At 46.8% G+C, this 21,054-nt stretch overlaps 1 protein-coding gene across 1 annotated transcript in view; it reads left to right on the forward strand.

Moving 5' to 3' along the window:
- Positions 1-21,054, forward strand: part of ELL (elongation factor for RNA polymerase II) — a 49,362-nt gene that overhangs the window by 6,489 nt on the left and 21,819 nt on the right. The window contains exon 2 of the mRNA XM_071452249.1: positions 17,241-17,288. Coding sequence (XP_071308350.1) covers positions 17,241-17,288 — 48 coding nt within the window. The remainder of the gene's footprint in view (positions 1-17,240; positions 17,289-21,054) is intronic.

The raw sequence follows: 21,054 nt of genomic DNA on the forward strand, positions 1-21,054 counted from the left end.
GACTAGTGCCTTTTTCTAATTTAAAGAAACCAGCATTTGTTAAACTCAAAAAGAGGTCAGCACTGGTGAGCAGGGCTTGACTGAGCTGCCCACCTCCACCCACCTGGAGTCTTCCCTGGTCTAGTGCAGGGTTAACCCTCTGCTCTCCCTCTGTGCAGGCTTTTATGCAGGAGAGAACACTTGAGTGCAAGTTTTTGTGGAAAGCTGAGATATTTCTCCTCTTGGGCTCCATTCTGTGCTGTGGGGTTTAATGGTAGACACAGACTTTGTCCTTGAGGTTGGTGTCCACACGTGATGCAGTTCAGCAGGTACCACAGAACTTCCTGAGAGCAACCAATTGCCTAAATCTCTGTCGTATTTAGATTTCATCAGCACAAACATCCTCTTGGCTCTGTATTTTGAGCATCTATGAGTTCAGCCATGCTTTGATAAGAGCAGCCATGTGGCAGCTGGGGCAGGTTCATGTGATGGGATCAGTGATGGGGAGACAGGAACAGGTCTGGAGGAACCTGGGGCTGCCCCAGCCCTGGAAGTGTCCCAGGCCAGCTTGGAGCCACCTGGGATGGTGAAAGGTGTCCTTGCTCATGGCATGGGGGGGAATAAACTGAGTTCAGTGGTCTTTCCAACCCAAACCATTCTGGGATTCTGTAGGACAGTTTAAGCTGATCGTTGTTACTTAGCAAGGGCAGATGTGTGTTACTTAAAATCCCAACAAAAATCCCAGCAGCACGGAGGAAACTCCGGCTCAATCCATATCACTGTGCCCACAGGATCCATATTTTCTACAGCTGAGGTGGAAGAACTAATTTAATCTTCCTTCTCTATTCCTCCCCACTGAGGCCCGTTCTGCGATGGGCTGCAATCAGTGTGTTATGTGCCAGTTGTGGTTATTTGAATCATATTTCCACATTTCAGTGTCTAGACTTTATGTTTGTGTGAGTTTTGTTGTACCTTTCCAGCTCCGGCGCTGATTTCAGTTGGTTTTGGCTCCTGGTTTCTATGAGAAAATCAAATGGGCTGTGTTTCTGCCTTCCCCAGTCCCCAGAAAAGAAGGCAACAAGGGAATGGGTAGAACTTGGTTTTTTTAAGCTCCTTTGCCACCATTTTTCTGTCTTTTGAGAAAATCTGTGTGGGGATGAGCTGGGTTCTGCCATTTGGTGACCAGCAGGTGAGAGCGAGGACAAACCACTGATGGCTGCAGGTAAATAAATCCCTGCCTGCTTCTTGCACTGAGAGAAACCTGCTGTGAAAAAAGGGGTGAGCTTGATGCACACCAGCAAGGCTGGGGAAAAAGTGACTGTGCAGACGTTTTTAGTGAAAAACAACTTTATAATCCACAGAAGGAGAGCATTTATTGAAAATTAAGCAGGTTTTTAATCGCCTGTGTGCACTGGGCTTCGTTTTTTGCCAGCACTGGTGGATATTGGGGATGATGGATGTGGCTGTGTTTGTTTAGTGAATAGGAGGGTTGGTCTGTTTGTGATGCTCAGAGAAGTTGATAATGGCAGCAGACCTGGAGAACAGGGACCTCACTGTGACCAGGAGGTAGGACTGGCTTCAGAATCCTTCACAGTAATACTGACCTGTGCAGAAAACAGTGTGGAACCCTGAGCCAAGGCTCTTTTCTGTGCTCCTGGTATATAATAAAGTGTGTTATGGCTAAATCAGGGAAAGGAAATAATGTTCCCAACTCCTTGTTAACCTGTAAAGCTTGTTGCCATCAAATGTGAAAGGCTTAAGTGCAGCTGAAGAGCAGGAAAAATGAGAGTTTTTCACAGGGGATGCCGAGAATAAAAGCAGCAGTTCCGAGTTCTCTCTGCACTTTGGGCTCCCCCGGTGTTTGAGGTGCCCCTGGGTGCTGCCAGAGCCGTGGCTTCACCTCTTCCAGGGAGCTGAGCGCTGTCAATTCTTCCATTCCTTCCCCATCCAGGATTCAGCGGATGCTTTTTGGAGCCCGGCATGGGCGGAGTAGCGAGGAAGCAAATTTTTCCACCCTGCCTGAGCTTGGGCAAGCGGAAATTGAGCCTTGGAAGCCTTATAAGGCCAGCGAGCCGGCTCTGGCTGGGCTCACCTTGCCACCAGGATGCTGGGGAAGGGAGCAGCCCTCGCTCCCAGGGAGAGTTTCAGAGCCTTTGAAGTGCTCCCTGTGCGTCTGCCACTCGCCAGAGGGACGGTGTGGCCGCCCTGATTAGGTGACAGCAGCTCATTAACTCCCCGACTTTTGTGGGGCTCCGGCAGCCGGCCCCAAACGGAGGCGGAAATTCGTGATTCAGAGTGAAACTGCTGTAAAATGACGGAGCTGGGAAGGTCGGAGCCTCTGTCACAGGCTGGCTTGGTTTCCTCCAGCAGCGTCTCGGGCAGATCCTGCTGACTGCAGGCAGCGCTGAGCAGGACTTTGCTCTGAAACCAAAGTTCCTGTGGCGTTAAAATAGATTTTTGAAAAGCCTGGTGGCAGCACCTGTTCCCCCTGCCAGGGATGTGCAGCCCTCAGAGCTGCCGGAGCCCCAGTGCTGACCTCTGCTTCTGCTTCTCGCAGAATTAAGAGCAACTTCTGCTCCCATAAATAGTCCCTTAAGAAGTGCGTAGGAGCTCTGTGACCAATTTCTTTTGAAAAGTGCTCTCAGTGACACCCGTGGCTGTGACCTTGCTCGCCGTTCCCACCCCGTGTCCTTGCAGGGCAGCTGTGTTTTGATGGCAGCCTGGTGGTCCTGGCCACCAGCTCTGCTTCTTTCTCTCATTTAACCAACACTGAAAAGAGCCTTTGGTTATCTGAGTGTTTGGTGGGAAGCTGCTGCTGCTCGTCCTGCTGCAAATCCCAAATGCTCCCTGCCTCGTTCAGGTCTTCATTCCCTAATGCCACTGAGGTGGCTAAGCATCCTAAAGCTCCCGTGTTCCTGACACATGTCACAGCTGCCAATCCTTGTTTTTATTCCAGAAATAAAGGGTGGTTTTCCAGAGGAGCATTGCCACAAACCAGTTCTCCCAGTCTGGAGTCCTGGAGCTGGTGGAGAGTCCCAGAACACCCAGCTCTGCTCAGGAAGCGGCTTCGTGTTTAATCTTTGCAAATGTGGAAATGGGAAGAGGGAGGCAGTAATGGATAAAGTAAAACATATTTAACCTTTAGGGATGTAAATGGGATATCTTGGATGTGTTTGGAATGGGCGCTGGGGTTGACGTGGAACGTGGTGGTGATTAAAACCAACAGCAAACATTTTTCTGCTCATGAATTACGGACTTTGTTCTTAATGCATTAAAATCTAGAGCACTTTGGGGTTTCTTAACGTGAAGGGGGAGAAGAAATAGATTTATTACCTGGAAGGTTTGATGTTATAGTTCCAGGCATGTTTCCACAACCTTCCTGCAAGCATTTGGAGCTGTACCTAATGTGGGTGCTGCCTGCATCGGGCTGCAAGTTTGAGCTCTCTCATACAATTAAAGCCATTTAACTGCATCTAAAGACCTTTTACTTGTCATTAAGGCTAAATTTACTGACGCTGCCAGCAGGAAGAAACACATTTACCCTAACTCAGATGGGCTAAGAGAGCAAAACGTTCCAGCTAACTATGACTTGCCTGGATTGTTAAATTTAGACCAAAAATTCTGGTCAGACAATTAAGTGCCGGCTCAGTGGCCACACCACTTCTTTTGCATGTGTGAATTGGCTGAGCTGCCTCTGTCAGGCAAGAGAGATTCTCTGTCTGAATGTCTGAATTCTCTAGGGGCTGTTGGGCTCAGACCTGGGGAGTCTTTCCGTGGCACTGTGGTCGCTCCCTGTTTGGTCAGCAGCCCTGGTATGTTTTTCCTCTTCTTATCTGAAAATTTTTCATGTTTATTTTTGGAATTCGTTGCAACCTGAACTTTCTCAGGTGTCCTTGCGGAGAGCAAAGAAACATCTGACTTATTTTCTAGGTAGATTTTTGCCAGCTGAGAAGAGTGTGTTCTTTCTTTCACTGTTTGTCGCTTTATTTTTGGAGCAGGTTTGTTACTGACCAGCCTGGCAGTGCAAATACAGAGGTAGCTGAAACAGTGCAGGTTCTGTGCTTCTTGCTGAAGTAAAGGCAGCACCTAATTTAACTTCTCCAGGCAACTGCCTTCACTTTTCTCCTGGAGAAAGCGTCCCTGGAAGCTGGAGGAGGCTGTTAGCAGAGGGTATGTAATACAAGGTTCTATCATGGTAGCAAATCTAGAGAGGTTCTCTTGCTCAGTGTGTTCAGCTGGATTTTTCTTGGGCAGCTTCCCTCAGTGATGGGAAAAAGCCTGGAATACTTGAGTGCTTTATTGCTTTGTCCCCGGTGGAGGTGGTAGGAATTTGGGTGACACCCCTGCTGAATTCCAGGTGTCTGTCAGGTTGTGTTCCCTCTGTCCTGGCTGGCTTTGGAGCACCTCTGTTTGCCTGGAGGCCAAAAGAATCTGTGTCTGAGCATCTCCATTCAGCTTTTGAGGTTGCTCTGGCTTGTGGGGTGCTGCTGGTGGGATTTCTCTGGGATTCCTTCAGGATCCAGCCCCTGGCTCTTGGCTTTATCCCAGCCTCTTCCAGCAGCACTGTGAGGAACATCTTCAGATCATCTTCAGCAGAACTTTCTCAGACTGGTAATTACTGTTCCCTCCGAGTGTCAATAGGATGGAGCTGGGCACAAGGAGAGCAGAACTGGCCCAGGCTTGTTTTCCTGGGCTCAGCAGTGTGGGGTGAGATCTGCCCCGGGATGGCTGAACGGGTTCCTCAATCTCATCTCCCAATTGTCTTCCTATATTTTTCTCTTGCAAGAAAAGGAGTAAAGCCCTGTGGAAGATAAGAATCGTTCTGATGTTTCAGCAGCTCATTTAAGCCACCTTATGAGCACACAGGCGAGTGAATCAGCCCTGGTGTCTTAATATGTCCTAAAATAAATTAGACTTTCGTAAGCAAATTCGGTGGGTTTGAACTGCTGTATTTTCATTAAAAGATTGCAGTGGAGAAAACGCTCTTTAAAATTCAGCCTCGGGGTTGTGTTGTTCATTAACTGATAGTCACTCCTGTTTACCTTGTGTGATAAGTCCCACGTTAAGAATGGCCAGCAGTGCTGATGCCGTCACAGTTGCCCTTCAGAGAGAATTGCTCTTTTTTTTTTTTTTATGGCTCTCTTTCCTGACAGGTGGGAGTTTTTTTGGAGCTCAGATAAATGCAAACAGCCACGACGTACCTCTCCTAATCATGGAAAACCACTTGTTTGGTTATTTTTGTTTTTTGTCCCCCTGTTCTTAGCAGCTTGGTAACGCTGTTGTCGGTACAAAGGTCATTTAAAAATCTGACATGTCAGCCCAGCAACGCACTGCTCCTTAATGAGGCTTAAAGCCAGCGTGGAGCTGCCTGGTGGAAATAAATAAATAATAAAGAAAGAAATAAATGTGGAGCTGCAGAACAGAGGGAGACGTGTGAGCAGCTTCCAGGGATGGCATCACCTGGCTTTCCTCTCAGCAGCCCCCCCTCCCCGCATCTCTCCTGGGTACTTGCAGTTCTCTTGCATAAAGGAGTTTAATTTTTCCTCTTGTTATTCAAATGAGCCCAGGTGTTTGACAGCACATTTGTGTTCTCAGAAGAAAAAGCAACGAAAATACCTCCTGAAATCCAGGCACGATGTTTTTAAAATGATTCTTTTCCTGTGTTTGAGGTTTTCTCTCCTCCTCAGCCTGGCCTCCTGCTGCCCCTTTGGGGACACCTGTGGCTCCATCCCCAGCTGGCTGCAGCCCTGGTGTCCCTCCTGCTCCCCAGGATGTCACTGGAGCCAAGCTCTCGAGCCTCCCTGTGACGCTCCCTCAGTCCTTTGAATGTCTCTGAAGGCTTTTCCTCTAATCCTGTTCCCCGGCACTACTGGAATTTCAGCACCTTCAGCCTCGCCTCAGTCTTTTCAGCTCTTTGACTGTTCTCCAGTGAAAACTAGGTCAGAAACAGCCGTCAGCTTCTGATATTTCACTATTCCTGTTTTATAAGTTGTAACCCAGTGTTGCTGTGTTTAATCTCTTGCTTTAATTTTCACATATTAAGTGTCTCAGCTGGCTCTGCGTGAGCAGCCTGACACAGTAAAACTGCTCCCAATAACATCCTGGCTGGAGCAGCCATGTTACCTTGACTGGGGCTGAAAAGGTGAATTTCCTTTTTTTTTGTTACATCCAATGCTGGAGATGCCAACCTGACAGATTTTTCCACCACCTCTCTCTTAAGTGTACATTTGCTGGCAATTCTGGAGCTGTACTTAGCCAGCTCCTCTTTGTGCCTGTGTGGTTTTTTTTAACCTGATGGGTGAAAGAAAAATAGCTCAAAAACAATAATAATAATTGGAAACCCACAGGTTGCCCAAGAACACAGCAGTGCAGGTATATTGGAAGGCATGTAAGAGATTTATTTTTAACTGAGTTGTACCTGACTGGACCCATTCAGCATTTTTATAAAACTGTTCTTGGAATGGTGCTTGGGCTGAGGTGCCTCAGTGTTGAGTGAAATCCACCTGGTGTAATTCAAGAGTATCCCTCTTCCTTTCTCTTAGGCAGACTTGGGGCCAGCCAGTGTTGGAATCCTTGGGCATTCCAGCATCAATGGGATTTAAATGAATCCTTACTTTTCAGTCTTAACTTAAAGGTTGTGGTTTTAAAATTGTGCCTGAGCTGTTGTCTCCGAAAAGTTCTCTCCAAGTTGTTTATGAAGCTGTTCTTAATACACTTTAATTTCCTTCCTTCGTGTGTCTCCTGCTGCTCTGTGGTTGTTTCCAAGCATCCCCATCCAGGCACGGGGTGGGATTTTGGGGTGTCTGTGCAGGGCCAGGAGCTGCACTTGGACATTGCTTGTGAGGAATCCCTTCCAGCTCAGGGTGCTCAGTGATTCTGTGATCCTCTGGGATTTCAGGATCCCTGGTTTGCAGGTTCCAGTTTGATCCAACTCCTTCCACCTGGGAAACGTTACCTGAGTGGGGCAGGCGGGGGGAGTTTGAAGCAGGGCTGAAATGCTTCATTTAAGGAACAAACCCCTAAATGTGGCTCTGTAGTCACTTCCCATCGCTTGTGTGGCCCTCAGCCTGGCATGGAGGAGCTTGGGTGTGTTAATCACTTCTGGGAGCTTTATTTATCCATGATGGGGATGAGGGGGAGTTCAGATGTGCTATCGTGACACACTTCTCTGTCTTCATTTGGGAAACGTTTTCTTCTGGCACTTTGGGCGTTTTGTACAGTGCAGAAAGCAAAATACTTGTAGTAGATGCATTTGATACAGCTGGTCCTGGAAGGGCTTTTAATTATTTTACCCTCTGAGCCCCAAAACTGTGTTGCTGCATTGCTTCAGAAAGGCTAAAATCAGGGAAAAGTGCCATCTCCAAGAGGGACAGCAGGGAGCCAAGTGATTTGTGGGATGGAAATTTGTTTTCCTTGTCATTTCCACAAGGTTTTTGGGGCTGTTGCAGAGGTGGCCACAACCCCAGCACCCTGAAATCAGCAAACTTCCCTCTTCTGCCAGAGCCAGCTCAGGAGGCTTCATTCAAGGTGTCTTGTTCAACAGGAATGACTCTCAAAATATTAATCTGAAAACCTCTAACCCCCCTGAATTCTTGGCTCATAAGGAGTGAATCCTCCTGGGAAAACCAGCACTGCTGGTCACCTTTAGCAGAGTTGGGAATTTTGGATGATTCAGTTTCCTTCTGCCAGTTCTGTTGTTGTGGTGTTGTTTTCTTCCCCTCTGTCCTTTCCCAATTTAACAGGATCATCTGATAACCCCAATAAAACACTGCTGCAAAAACAAGCAGTGTTGCATGCAAGACATGATTACCCAGGGAATTTTGAGCATGGATGTCTTAATGGGATTCTTGCCAAACTGAGGTCTCTGAATTGTCTTGCAATGCAGATGTGTGCAGATGCTGCAGATACTGCTGGACTTCTCTTAGAGGAATATTTCATATAATATTTAATATCATATTTCATATCACATTTAATATAATATCTCATATCACATTTAATATAATATCTCATATCATATTCAGTATCATATTTAACATTATTAGTACTTCCAGTATAGGGAGGCAGAACAGGAAGCTTCATTCTGCCATAATGTTTTTTGTTGAAAACAGTGCTTCAAAGCAAATCCATGTGTTTGAAAAACAAATCTAAGGGTTTGCTTTCCTTTGCCTGCACTTTAGAAATACCAATATTTACCTTCCTTTTTCCTACCCTGTCTTTAATTTACTGTAACTGTAAAAGCCAGGCAAGAGAGGGACAGACTGAGGCCATGTGAGCAGACTTAAATTCAAAATTAATTTTACTTCAGCCACTTCTTTCCTGTATAAACAACCAACTCTAGATTTGCTTCTTTTAATAAGGGTTGAGCATTGGGATTTGTTCATTTCACTCTTCCTCAAATTAGTTGCAAGTCATAAAACAATAGGACTTATTTCTAGGTTTGTACTTGTTTGGGGTTTTTTTGCATTTTGAATTTGCCAGCACAGCATTATCTTTGGAGGAGAGCTTTGGGAAATGTTGTTGCAACTTGTTTTATGCTTCCCCACTTTTACCTTTTATTTCTTTCAGTCAGAGTTAGAGGAGAAAAATCCTTTCGGGGAAAAAGGGTGATAAAAAGAAGAGTTAGTGCAGAATTCTGCTGATTTCTGGTGTGCTTGTGGAAAGGGGAAAGGGATCCTTGAACCCCTGTCTCGAGGAGAGCAGGACAAGGCTGAAATGCAGGTAAAGGTGTTTGAATGGGCAGCTCTGACTCAAGAATGCAGCACTGAGCAATGAAACTGAAATAACTTTGGGCTGCTGGTTCTCAGTGCCAGGGAGGGTCTGGGGCACCCTTCTGGAGGGACTGACAGAGACAGAAAATGCACTCACACAAAATGAGACTTCCCTTGCAGGGAGATGCAGTAATTCTATCAAAACTGGGAGGTTTTTTTTTACTTGCAGGAAGGAAACTCCTGGGTTATTACACTGAGAAATGGGCACCGTGTTCTGTGACTTGGTAATTCTTTCATTATAGCCATTTTTAATTGATTTTGCCTGCTTTGATCAGTGCTAAACACTGGAAGCTGCACAGGGGTGCAGAGGAGCTTTTTTCCTTCCAAAACCCTTTCCTCCCTAAGCCTTTGGAAGTCGTGGGAGTTGGCTCCTGCTCCTCTGACAAAGCCTCCCTGAGCAGCCCCATCTTGTTAACAGTGGGATTGGTGGGAGTTTGCCATGATTAAACTGCAGATAATCATCATTACAGCCCTTGTGGCAGCCTGCTGATGAGACTTTATGATTATTGCTCTCCTTAATGAGCAGGTCTGCCTTAACTCAGTGCAGAAGCAAAGAGGGAAAACACCAAGTTAAAAAAAGGAGAACTGTCCCGTTGGGAAACGTGCCCGGAGTCTCCCGAGCTGCATTCCCACAGGAGGCCCCTCCTGCCTCTGCTCCCGACATCTGGAGCCTGCCTGAGTTAATTGGGAGCCACAAACTCTCCTTGATATTTTCCCTTTTCTTGCCATCCACTTTCCCCCTGACCTCAGACCCCTCTGCTTTTGGGGTGGGTTTGAAGCCCTCTCGTTTTTGGGGCTGGGTTTGGAGTCCCCTCTGGTTTTGGGGTGGTTTTCCTGTTTTCCATCTTCAGCCAGGCAGAGCCCCAGGTCCCATCCAGCAGTGGGGCTGGGTGTGCAGGAAGCAGCAATGGATGCAGTGACTGCCTGGAATAAAAACGCTGTAGCTCTGTAATGAACCTGTATCTTCCTGTCCTCTTGCAGTGTGTCCCCCCTGCCCTGGCAGGGAGCCTTTCCCTGCAGACAGGTGCATTGAACTCTTCAGTGTCCTCTGCATAAACAAGCTGGGATTTTCTTTGGAGACAGCATTTCCTCCTTGCAGCCATCTCTCTCTCTCTCTCTGTGTGTTTTTATTTATTGCAGAGCAGATCCCTGTCTGTGTCTGAGCTCATGACAGAAATTTGGGACTGCAGGAAGGCATTTGGTGGCTCCTGCTCTGGGGAAGGGCTCAGCCCAGTGCATGGGGCTGCTCTGTTTGCCAGAGCCAGGCTCTGCTCCAGCCAAACAAAGTCTCCAGCTCCACAGCGGCCTGAGCAAACTCGATACCAATTCACAATACTTTAATTATTTCTCCAAGGATTTGAGCCTCCTTTTCATTTTCTTCCTGAAAGGCATTGCCTAAATTGCCTCTGTGCCCAGCTTTCCTTCCTGGTGGAAAACTACTGCACCTTGTGCTGCCCAAACATCCTGCCCTGATGGTCAGCAGCACTGTGGGCTTGTCCCAGGGCTTTTTGGGGTGTGTGAGGAGCTGGAGCTCCTTTCCAAACCCACCTTTCCCAAGGTTGCTGGGGATGACCAGAGGATCAGACTGTGTCAGAGCTGTTCTGTTCTTTGGGAGTTTAAAGCTTTTTTTTTTGAAGCAGAAGATTGCTTTGAAGCGCTGGAAAGTTTTACTTGGAGTTACCAAATTGAAACAGAAAAGTTTTGCTGGGCTTGAGCAATTTAGGATAGTGGCAGTGTCCCTGCCCGTGGCTGGGGGTGGATCTGGATGGGATTTAAGGTCCCTGCCAACCCAAACCATTCTGTTATTCTGTGAAAAACCAGTGGGAATCTGGCAGAAATCACCGTGTGCTGCAGCCTGTCACTGAGGCTGGAGAGCCTCCACCTCCATCCCTTGTGCTGAGATTTTGGGAGGGCTGTTTGGGGAGCCATGGGGTTCAGGTACCCTAATTCCATCTCCTTTCCCTGATTAATCCCTGCCTGAGGGGGCTCTGGCCCTGCCCGAGCAGGGCTGCGGGGCTGGGGCTGCCTCCCCGCGCACAGCTCGGCTCGGTTGGAGCCCCCAGCTGAATTCTGCAGCAGGGACCCAACAAACACACGGCATTTCATTCAGGAGGGGCTTTTTAACCCGGATTAGCTGAGATCAGGAGCTCCAGGCATGCGAGAGAGGGAACAGAGAGGGAACAGGCTGCGCGGCTGGCTCAGCTCTCGTGCCTGTGGGGTGACATCCTGATGACAGTGGAGTTTAATTGCTCTCTGCTTTGCTGATACAGGCTATTGTCCATTTAGGGCCTGGCTTTCTGCCGTACAGGCCAGCACAAAGCGTTTCCATGAGGCTACACTTTGGTTTTTAACTTGGTCATGTGTCTTGCTCTCTAAACTTTGCACAAAGGTGGAGTTTTTCTGCATTTCACGCGGGACCATAGCTGAGATGCTCAGTGTGTGGTGATGTCAAAGCCTGCTGCTGATGCTTCCCGGTAAAATCGCTAATTTTGTTAGAATGGTGAAACTCTGTAACTCTGAGCAGCTGGGAATGGTGAAATTCTGTAACTTTGGAGCTGGGAATGGTGAAATTCTGTAACTTTGGAGCTGGGAATGGTGAATGAAATTCTCTAAGTTCCAGGAGCTGGGCATGGTAAAATTCTTTAACATAACCATAAATTTCAGCAGATCAAGTTGAGGGGTTTTCTGAGCTGACACTTGAAACTCCTTTATTTTTGATCTTATAGAAACACACTCGATTTTTAACCCTGGAAAATGAAACTAATGAGGAAGCAACATTTGTGCTGTAACAGCCCACTTAAAATGATGCAATTACAGCCAAAGAAGCCAGTGTGCCTTTTGCAGTTTAGCAATTAAAAACTTTCAAACATGCAGCCCAGCATTTTGGCTGACATAAAAGCTTTTGAGCATTTTATTGCTGCTTGTACTTCTGGGCAGGATTTGTAGGTGCTTTAATATTATGGTGATAATGTGTCCATTAATGCCTATTAGGCAAATGATAAATAATAAATACAAACTACAGTTTAGAGTAATTGGTGAGAGTCCAGCCCTTAAACCTTCATCAAAAGCATCTTTTTAATAATTATTTGTGTTAAAAGCTGGAGTGTTCGCTTCTGCCCAAAATAAATTCTTGTAAATGTAGGGGAGAGGAAGATGAGGGGGGTGTGTGGGAGCCCTGGATCATCAGGGTGATAAATGGGATTATCTTGGAGAGGAGGGGTGGGCAGAGGCGTCCATGGGGTAACCTGGGGGTTGAGCCTGAGGAGCTCCTGTCACTCCCTGGGTGTGCAGGGAAGGACGTGGGTGAGTCCCAGATCCTCCAGCAGCGTCCCCAGGGCTCACCTGGGCACCTCTGCAGAGCCTCCAGCAGTGCTGGATCTCCGTGGAATTTCCAGGGCTCTTTCCACCAGAAGGTTGGATTTGAATAACAAAACTGTGATTTTCCACTCACAGCAGACTCCGTCCCATCCGCGCTCAGCTTCAAACGGGATCCTCGAGAGGCCCCGAATTGCAGATGGAAATTGTGTTGCAGGGAGACTGGGTTTTAATTCCACAAGTAATAGGTGGGACATGAAAAAAAGGAATATTCAGGAGGCTTTTCTGGCTGCTGAGTTTCTGGTAGGAGGCAAATGCAAGCCTTGGGGTAGTGCAGTGTCCTGGGAGGGAGCAGCCTCGGTGGCTCTGTCCTGGGCCAGCCTGGGCTAATTGGCTGCCAGCAAACCTCCCACAGCCTCACTGGGAGCTGTGCCTCTGTCCCAGGGGCTCCTTTCCCCTGGGATCTGGATTTCTTGCTGCTGATCAACTCAGGGACTCTCAGGTGTCCCCTGGGCTGGGGTGGATCTGCTCTGCCTTTGGACTCTGCTTTGCTTTGTTCTCGGGGGGTGTTTAAAGCAAAAATATAAATGGAAAGTGAGATCTGGGGGGCTGTGCAGGAGCTGCTTCCAGGTGTGCTTAAACTGAGGATCCTCCTGCATTTGGGACCTTTTTAGCCCACTCTGGGCCCAGCTGTGCTGGGAAGGCAGAGGAAGCAGGGGAGGGAGCCCTGCCTATATTTGGACCTTGCTGTGTGGGCTGAAGAAACATAAACCAGGCATAACCAAAGAATTAAAGAGGAACCTGGAGTTTGGGGCATTACAGAGCCTGAAATTTGTGCTTTTTAAGCAATTTTTTGTTGTTCCCGTTTTTGTAAGTGCTTGCTGAGGTGCAGCAGCTTTACCTGGGCACTGGTTTTACCTGGAATTGCACATGAGGGTTGGAAACATCCCATTAATGCCAGTCCTGGTTAGCAGGATTTTATAGTTTCTCTGTATATTTAGTGGAATTCTTGCCACTAATTTTAACTGTTTGTAAGAAGCTTTAAATTCTGGAAATAATGCCCTTGTACCAACACAAATAAGGGTAAATTTTCAGTTGCACTCTGGGCATTGGTGGCTCTGAACATCCAACAAAACACACAAACACATCAATACTAAGTTTAGGCAAACATTTTCCATAGAGCACAGCCTGCAGTACAAATTCCAGTAAATACATGACAGAACTTCCCAAAATGATGTCTTCTTTAATTATCTGTATTTCCCTGAAGAAGCAGAGAAGCTTCCAGCTGGCTCCTTGACCTGAGTATTTCCAGTGTCCTTTGTGATCCTGGGTGGGCACATCCCATCCAGCTCTTCCTCTAAAGGTGTAGAAAACCTTTGGCCAGCTTCAGTCAGCCCTGATAAAATAATTCATTTTACATTCTCAATTCTTCCATATTTTATTGACACTTTCTTATTCTTTCCTCAGTTTCCACATGCCAGACTTGGAATATTTAAGTGTGACGAGTGTTTGTGCGTTGCCACCACCTCTGTGAGCTTTCAGAGCCTCTCTTCAGGGTTTCTTGCTCTCCTCTGGCCTGGGAAAACCAAAGGATGAGCAGAATACTGTGATAATAAAAGCCAAGTATCCTGTGGGACCTTTGGGGATGAGTTTTGGGGTTTTTCTGGTTTAATCTCATGACTTTTGAGATAATCTTACGCTATGTGGAGGACTGACAAAAACCACTTGGGTCTGTGGGGTTTTATTCATGTTGGCATCCCAGAGCAGAGCTTTAAGGGTTTTATTTCTCCCTCATTCCCAGGGAACACAGCAGGAGCTGTGGAAAGCAGAGAACTGGGCATGGCTGTAAGGATGGCAAATAAATGAAATTTTATGGAGTAGGTGCCGGGGTGTACCCAGGCTCTTTCTGAGGGTCTGTTTGCAGTCGGGGGCAGAGGCTGGAGCTGGTAATTCCAGTCTGGGCAGAGCTCAGAGGTGCAGCTGTGCTTTGGATGCTCCTTTGGGAGCTGCTCCTGCACAGCTTTGGGGCTGCAGCAGGGGCCCTGCTCTGGCCCAGCAGCTCCTCTGCCTTTCCAGGGGAAGTTTGACACAGCTCCTTGTGGCACTCTGGAGCTTTGGGAACGCTCTGCCACCCTTGCAGCTGCTCAGGGGAACATTCAGCTGGAACAATGGCAGGGCAGGGGTGGAATTCCTGCACTTGAGGTGTGTTTAAAGGGGCTTTGCTGCCTCTGGGAGCTGTGGCAGGTCCTTGTGTGGGGCTCCCCACAGATCCCAGGAATTGTGTTCTTGGTCCCACAGACCCCAGGAATTGTCTCCCCTGATCCCACAGACCCCAGGAATTGTGTTCTTGGTCCCACAGACCCCAGGAATTGTGTTCTTGGTCCCACAGACCCCAGGGATTGTGTTCCCTGATCCCACAGATCCCAGGCAGATCTCAGGAGCTGTGTTCCTTCCATCCACCCTCATGGATGAGCTGCAGGGATGAGTACCTGGTACCTGGCAGCAGCACAAAACCTGCTGCCAAGTACCTGACCTGTGCTTTTCCTCCTTAGATTTTTACCTTTAACCAGCTGCTTTTTAAACCCAGGGGGTGTCCTGGAGGGACAAAGCTGGAATTCATTGGAAGGGGATGAGGTTGTGCCCCTTTGCTTGGACAAATCTGCCTTGTTTTCCTCTTGTTTGGACGCAGAGCTGAGGTTTCATCAGCATCCTTGATTTGCCAAGGATTTGCTGCACCTAGGGCCGAGTGGGTGCCTTGGTTTAATTGGGAAGGCCTTGTCCCACTCAGGGGGATGGAATGGGAGCTGTGGCATTTCTGGGAGCTGTGGCACAGGAAGTGCAGCCCTGGCATCACTGAGGAAGAGGAACCGAGTGACTCTGAGGTGACTCCTCAGGAAAGGACAGAGGGACTTTGGAAAGGGCAGCAGGAGCTCTTGATGATCGGGGCTGTTCATCCGAATGAAGATAAAAATGGAAACGTGGTTTTGGTTTGGTTTCACGTCACTCATCTCTGTTCTTTTTGTTCTGAACGAGGGTGTCCATGCAGGGATTTAATTTCACCTAATGAGGGCACTTGGAGTCACATCCTTAACCAGCTCAGGGTGTGCAGTGTGCTCCCCTCTTCATGGACCTCCTGAAGGAGCTGGAGACGAGGAATTGGGCACCAGGGAGGTTCAGATGGTGCTGCTGAGACCCCAGAGATCCCTCCCTGCCTCCAAAGGGAGCTGGGGTTTGCAGTGTCCATCCAAACCCAGCTGTGATCCCCTCTGGGGCCTGGCTGGCAGTTCCAGCACTGCTATTCCTCCACAGGGATCCCAGCAGGCAGAGACAGAAATGCTGGATTTTGGGAATACATCTCAGCTTTGCCATTGGATTGCATGAAGCTGATGTTACCCACTTCACTTCAGAGCAGTTTATTTGTAGGTTGTGGGATTTAGAAGTTCTGTAATTAAACCATGTCTGATTTGTGCATCAGGACTTCTGCTCCTGCCTCCTTATTCCACTTCCATCCTCCTTACCCCCTTTTTATTCCCTTTAAACAACTTTCCAGACCGAAGAGCAGAACTTCCCAAATCTGTAATTTGCTGTACAAGAACCACATGGGTTGGTTAGATTTTTTTTTTTTTAATTTTTTTTTTCTTTCTTAAATCCAGATTTTTATCATGTTTCAAATGCTTGTTTGCTCAAGTATGTTCCTGTGAATTTCTGGACACGGGGAACAAAAAGCTGGCCAGGCTGTCCATGAACAGTGTGCTGTGGAATGCAGTGTCGTGGCACTCGAGGAATTCAGTGATCTCTGTACCAAGAGCAAGATGTTATTTATTGGTGCTTTTCTAAAGGTTGTTCTGGGTCTATAAAAGTCTTTATCCAGCACTCAGGGACTGCTGTCAGCTCTGAGCGTGTTCCTGCTTTCCTCAGCATCATAAATGTCCTGTAATGATCCTGGGTGTGATGCAGAGCTGGGCAGTCCCATTGGATGGGCTCTTCAGAGGCTCAGACTCTGTCTTGGGCTGGGTTTATCCATCCCAGTTTTGTTAACTTTATCTGGCCTAAAAGGGTTTTTATTTTGCTGATGAATTTATCCATTTTTTAATTGATGTCGTGCCTGAGATTCTTCACTGCTGGGCTGGAAAAGTTTTATGAGGGATGGTTCACTTCATGAATTTCAAGCTGTTTAACTCTCCTGCTGCTAAAATTTAAATATCTGTTTCTCCAATCCATTGGAGATTGGGTGACACAAACAGCACAATCCAGCTCGTGCTTTGGGCTTGTTTTCCCAAATTCCTGGTGGTTTTTCCATGTCACAACATTTTCACTCATAAATGATGCTTTCAACTTCTTTATGAATTCTTCTGTCCCAAAGCTTCACAGTGGGATCCCTGTGCCCCATGGAGCACAATTCCTGTCTTGGATGCTTTGTGTGATTTAGGAAAGGAAACAGCCCCAGTTCTGCTGGAATGGGGGAAATCCAAACTCAGCCTGCCCTGGGTTGGCTCTGGTGCGTTTTTCTTCAGTCAAAACCTCAGATGAGACTTGGAATTGAAGTGTTTTTGGGATCTCTAAAATGACAGCGAGGCAAAGAGGCTGAAATTGAGCATTTTAGAGTCAGAGGAATACAAAAATTTATTAAATGTAAGCAGCTGAGCCTGGAGGAGGAGGCCGATTGTTGAAACAGGCAAAGGAAGAGCAGGATTTTGCAACGGAGCTGCAGTTTGCTTTTCCAAAGGATTGCCAGCTTTCTCCTGGAAAAAATCTGCTTTGCGTCCTCTCAGGCCGAGAGCTGGAATAAATTTTCCCCTCGAGTGTCCATTTTTTAACTCCAAACTTCCATAAGCACCAAAGCTGAGCTGTTCTGTGCCCAAAGTGTGGTGCAGGGGTCAGGAGGAACCAGGTGTCACCTCTGGGCTGCTCCCTGCACTCAGGGTGACCTTACCTCATCCTTTTCCTGGTACAAATCACTGTTTCAGGAGGTTTTTTTTGCTTTCTTATTTGAAATACACACTTCATTTGAAATACACACTTCCCTGACCTTTCCCCTTGAAAAAAAAAATTAAAAATAAGGAAAGTAAAAAAATCCAGGTGAAAAATCAAGCTTGAGTGTGGCTTGGTGAACTCTAAACTTGGCGGGGTTTGGAATTTCTCTGAGGTAATTTTTGTTTTTTCCACTTGTTTTCCTAGGATGCTGTGACGTCAAAACCAGTCATCCAGTTTCAAGGAAGCCAAGGGGTAAGTTTGTCCCTGGAAAATTCTTTTCCATGCCGTGGGATTGGGGAATTTGGGCTGCTCCAGCTCAAGGAGTGCAGCTGTGGTTGCTGAGATGGAGCTCCAGGTGTGCTCCAGGAAGGTGTTTGCTCATGGCCCCTCTCTCTGTAAAAAACCTTTTCCCTCCTCTTTGTTTCCTAACCTTGCTAAATCCATGGGTACGTTCAGATTTATGGATTGGGTGGAACAGGGATAAAGGAAAGGGAGCAGAAATCCACGGAATCCTCACCTGCAGCCCAGGAAAACCCCGTGCTGAACTCGCTGCAGGAATTTTGGGGGTCCCAATTCCTGCCAGCAGCAGAGTTTGGAGGCTGCTCTGAGAGTCCTGGAGGTTTATTTGATGGAACTGCAGTGCTGGGAGTACCAGGAGTTGTTTTAGATTTAGGAGTTTTACTTCCCCAGCTGTGTTCCAGTGACAGAACTCTGGGGTATTTTTAGCCCCTGAGCCAGTCTGTCATGCCCAGTTGCTGACAACGCTGAGATTTACGTGGTGGTGTTTCTGGTAAAGCAATGCAGCCCTTCAGTGAACTTGAAAAATGTCATTTTGATACCTTTTATTGCTAAAAAAGCCCGTGTTTAACTTTAGTCTCTGCAGAAAGAAGGGGAATTGGATTTTTTTTAAATTTTTTTTTCAAGAATCTGAATTCAGCTGTAACTTTTGGTTATTTTTTATGCACTGGCACATTCAAAAGGGCTTGGGCTGAGTGGACATTAAACCCAGCACATTGTCCTTGCCCACATCCTACTTTGTGATATTATTCTCACTACGAGTCCATAGAAAATGTGGCAGGAAAGACATGATTGTTATTGTAAGTTTAGAAGAAAAATACAAACCTCCTTGTGCTGGGAAGTAAAGAAAGGAGCAATTTCCAGGTTTTTTACTTTGTTTAGGCTGAAACTTCCCTGAAAGCTCAGCATGAAAGTTGAGATCAAAATCTGCCACTGAGCTTGGGCAGAGTCAGGAGAGGAGGAGGAGGAGGAGGAGGATGAAGGGTGGGTGATGTGTCCTTATTTGATGAGCTTTGCTCATAGAATAAAGAAGCCAAAAGCCCTGGGAATGCTTTCCTTTCCCTTTGGAAGCAGGACCTACACCTGACTTTTCCTGTGAAGCTGTTTAAGTTTTGGAAATGCCTCCTCTGAATGTTTTTCCTTGAAGGAAATGTAACAGAAGGGATGAAAAGAGCTTAAACTGCTCCTCTGCCCTGAACCTTTGCTGGTGCTGGGTTCCACATGGATCTGATATGGACAAATATTAATTTCTGGGGCTAATTAAAAATATTTTCAAATGCTGCAGCTGCTTCTGGAAATTAAAAACACTATAATATAATTCTTTAAAAATACAAAAATAGAAGAGTGAATTCTGTTTGAGCCCTGGAGCGCCAAGGATGAGTTGTGGGTGGAGGAGCTGCCTGGCACCTGCAGTGTCACTGCCTGGGGAAGGAGGGGACCCAGGAGGGCTGGGCTGGGCTGGGGGCAGATGTGGCAGCCAGGGCTGACCTCTGCCTGCTCCTCAATTCATGGCACTGACGAGGAAGGGCCAAAGGTAGAGCCTTGAGGGGAGCTGCAGGTCCATGGGAGCGCAGAAAGAGCTCTTTGTCCCTTTATTATTATTATTTTTCCTGGGTATGACAGGGAGCTGGCAGCTGGGGAACCATCTGCTTTTAAGGGTGGGACTCTGCCTGTCAGGATTCTCCTGCTCTTCAGGGAGCTGAGGCTTGAAATGCTTTCCAGGGATCCTCCATCAGTTGGGCTGGAGAGATAATTCCAGGAATCTCCCAGGCTCTCACATCCAGAGGATGCCATTAAAACATATTTTACCTTTAAACATTAAAACATATTTTACCTTTAAACATTAAAACATATTTTATTTTTCAACATTAAAACGTGTTTTACTTTTCAACATTAAAACGTATTTTACTTTTTACATTATTTCTTCCACTCTTCCTCAGTTCCCCAGTTTGCTGCCTTCATGTTCTGCTTCCCAAAAAAAAAAAAAGCAGCTGTGGGGAATCCCATGAAGTTTTTGGGTGGGAGGGTTGTGCACAGCACAAGTGTCAGTGTGATTTAAGGCAGTGAGGTTTTAATAGTGGGAATTTTCTGTGCAAGTCTTCCTCTCCAGAGGGAAAAGCTTCACTTGGTGATTTAGGGAGGCAGGACATAAAATAAGAATTTAAACAAACTGCTCCTTCTTGAATTTAATTCTCTAGAAGCCTTTAAATTGCTGTGTCCATGTGTTCTCACCTATTCCAGTGTTACTCTAAAAGCTGTCAAGAATACTTTCAGTTTCTAATACACAGAGAAAGAAACTTCCATGCTTGAGACACTAATTAACCAGGGAAGGGAATTGTTGGAATAAAACCCGGGGTCAGCAAGGTGGCAGCAGAAAGGAGGAAGTCAGTGGTTGTAAAAATAAAATATAAAAATAAAACAGCTGTTCCAGTGACAAGGGACAAAACCTCTCCTGCCTGGACCCTGCTCTGGATCCAATCTCACAGGAGCTGATAAAAACTTTTGGGATTCTGCTTTGAGGTGTTTCTCTGTCGTGATGCTGCTCTTGCTAATGGCTTTTATTGTGTGTAATAACCAGAATTTCAGTTGTAATAACCAGGTTGTCTTTACCAGAGTGTTCCTCTAAAGTGGGACCATGGATATTCCTTAGGAGCAGCACCTGGCTGTCACTTTTCCCTCATGGATTTTCTTGGATAGTTTCATAAGTTTTGATGGAGTTTTGAGCATTTTGCTCGTTTCAGTGTGCACATAAATTAGAATTTAAGAGCTGGGCTACCACAGCATTAGAAATTGTGTGCAGAACTGTGCTAGAATTACTGAAAATGCTTCTATTTTGGTGAAAGGACATGCAGAATCATTAGGCTGGCTGAAATCTGCAGGTGCTTGTGGGGCGGTGAGAGCAGGGGCAGAATTGAACTGAGGGGGAAAAATATTCAGGTGCCAAACCCACGTGTGTGTGTGCAGCGTTTTTAGAATGACTGTTGGGAGCAAAGCACCTCTGCTCTGTGATTGGGAAATGCAGCATTTCCCCTGCTGCTTGGGATGAGGTTTTGGTATTAAACAGAGGGAGGTGAAATCTCAGTTCAGAGCGAGCTGTCCACGGATGAACGTTACTTGAAAGAAGAAAACAGAAGTTACATCTGTACCAGGCTATTTTTAAGTGTCTCTGGTTACTGGTGCAGTACCCAGCACCAAAATTAGGGCTCCCTCAAAGCAGTCACCATGCTGATTTGGTGGCTTGAGAAACCTTCTGTTTTCAGCTAAAAATAATTCCTAGATAACGGCCGGCTTGCACATGAGACACTTTTCAGTACTAAAGTGACTCTGCCTCATTTTACAGCCTCTGGAAACACTGCAGAAACCCTACAGAAACCCAAACCTGGGGTTTTTGGAGCAGCTGTTTTTTTTCCAGTGGGTAAAGCAGGAGTGAGGAGAAAGTTCTTTGGTGTGTGGGGATGTGATTTGGTGACACCCTGCAGGTTTTATTTTCCAGGCTCAGGCGCAGCACAGCTCAATCCCCCTGTTGGGTTTTCCTCTTCTTCCCTTCCCATTCCCAGCAAATTTCCAGCTGTAAAATCCCCCCAAGTCTGCTGCTTACATAACTCTGCCTTTCTGGCTCTTCTGGTAAAGCAGAAGGGAATTTTCTTCCCCCTGCCTGGGTGGGGGCAGAGGATGCCAGGAAAGATTAAAAGGGCTCAAGGGCTGCGGCACACGTTTGGCA

The sequence above is a fragment of the Agelaius tricolor genome, unplaced genomic scaffold (assembly GCF_023055355.1).
Source record: "Agelaius tricolor isolate 1412-34295 unplaced genomic scaffold, bAgeTri1.0.p SCAF_33, whole genome shotgun sequence".
In the NCBI taxonomy this organism is placed as follows: domain Eukaryota; kingdom Metazoa; phylum Chordata; class Aves; order Passeriformes; family Icteridae; genus Agelaius; species Agelaius tricolor.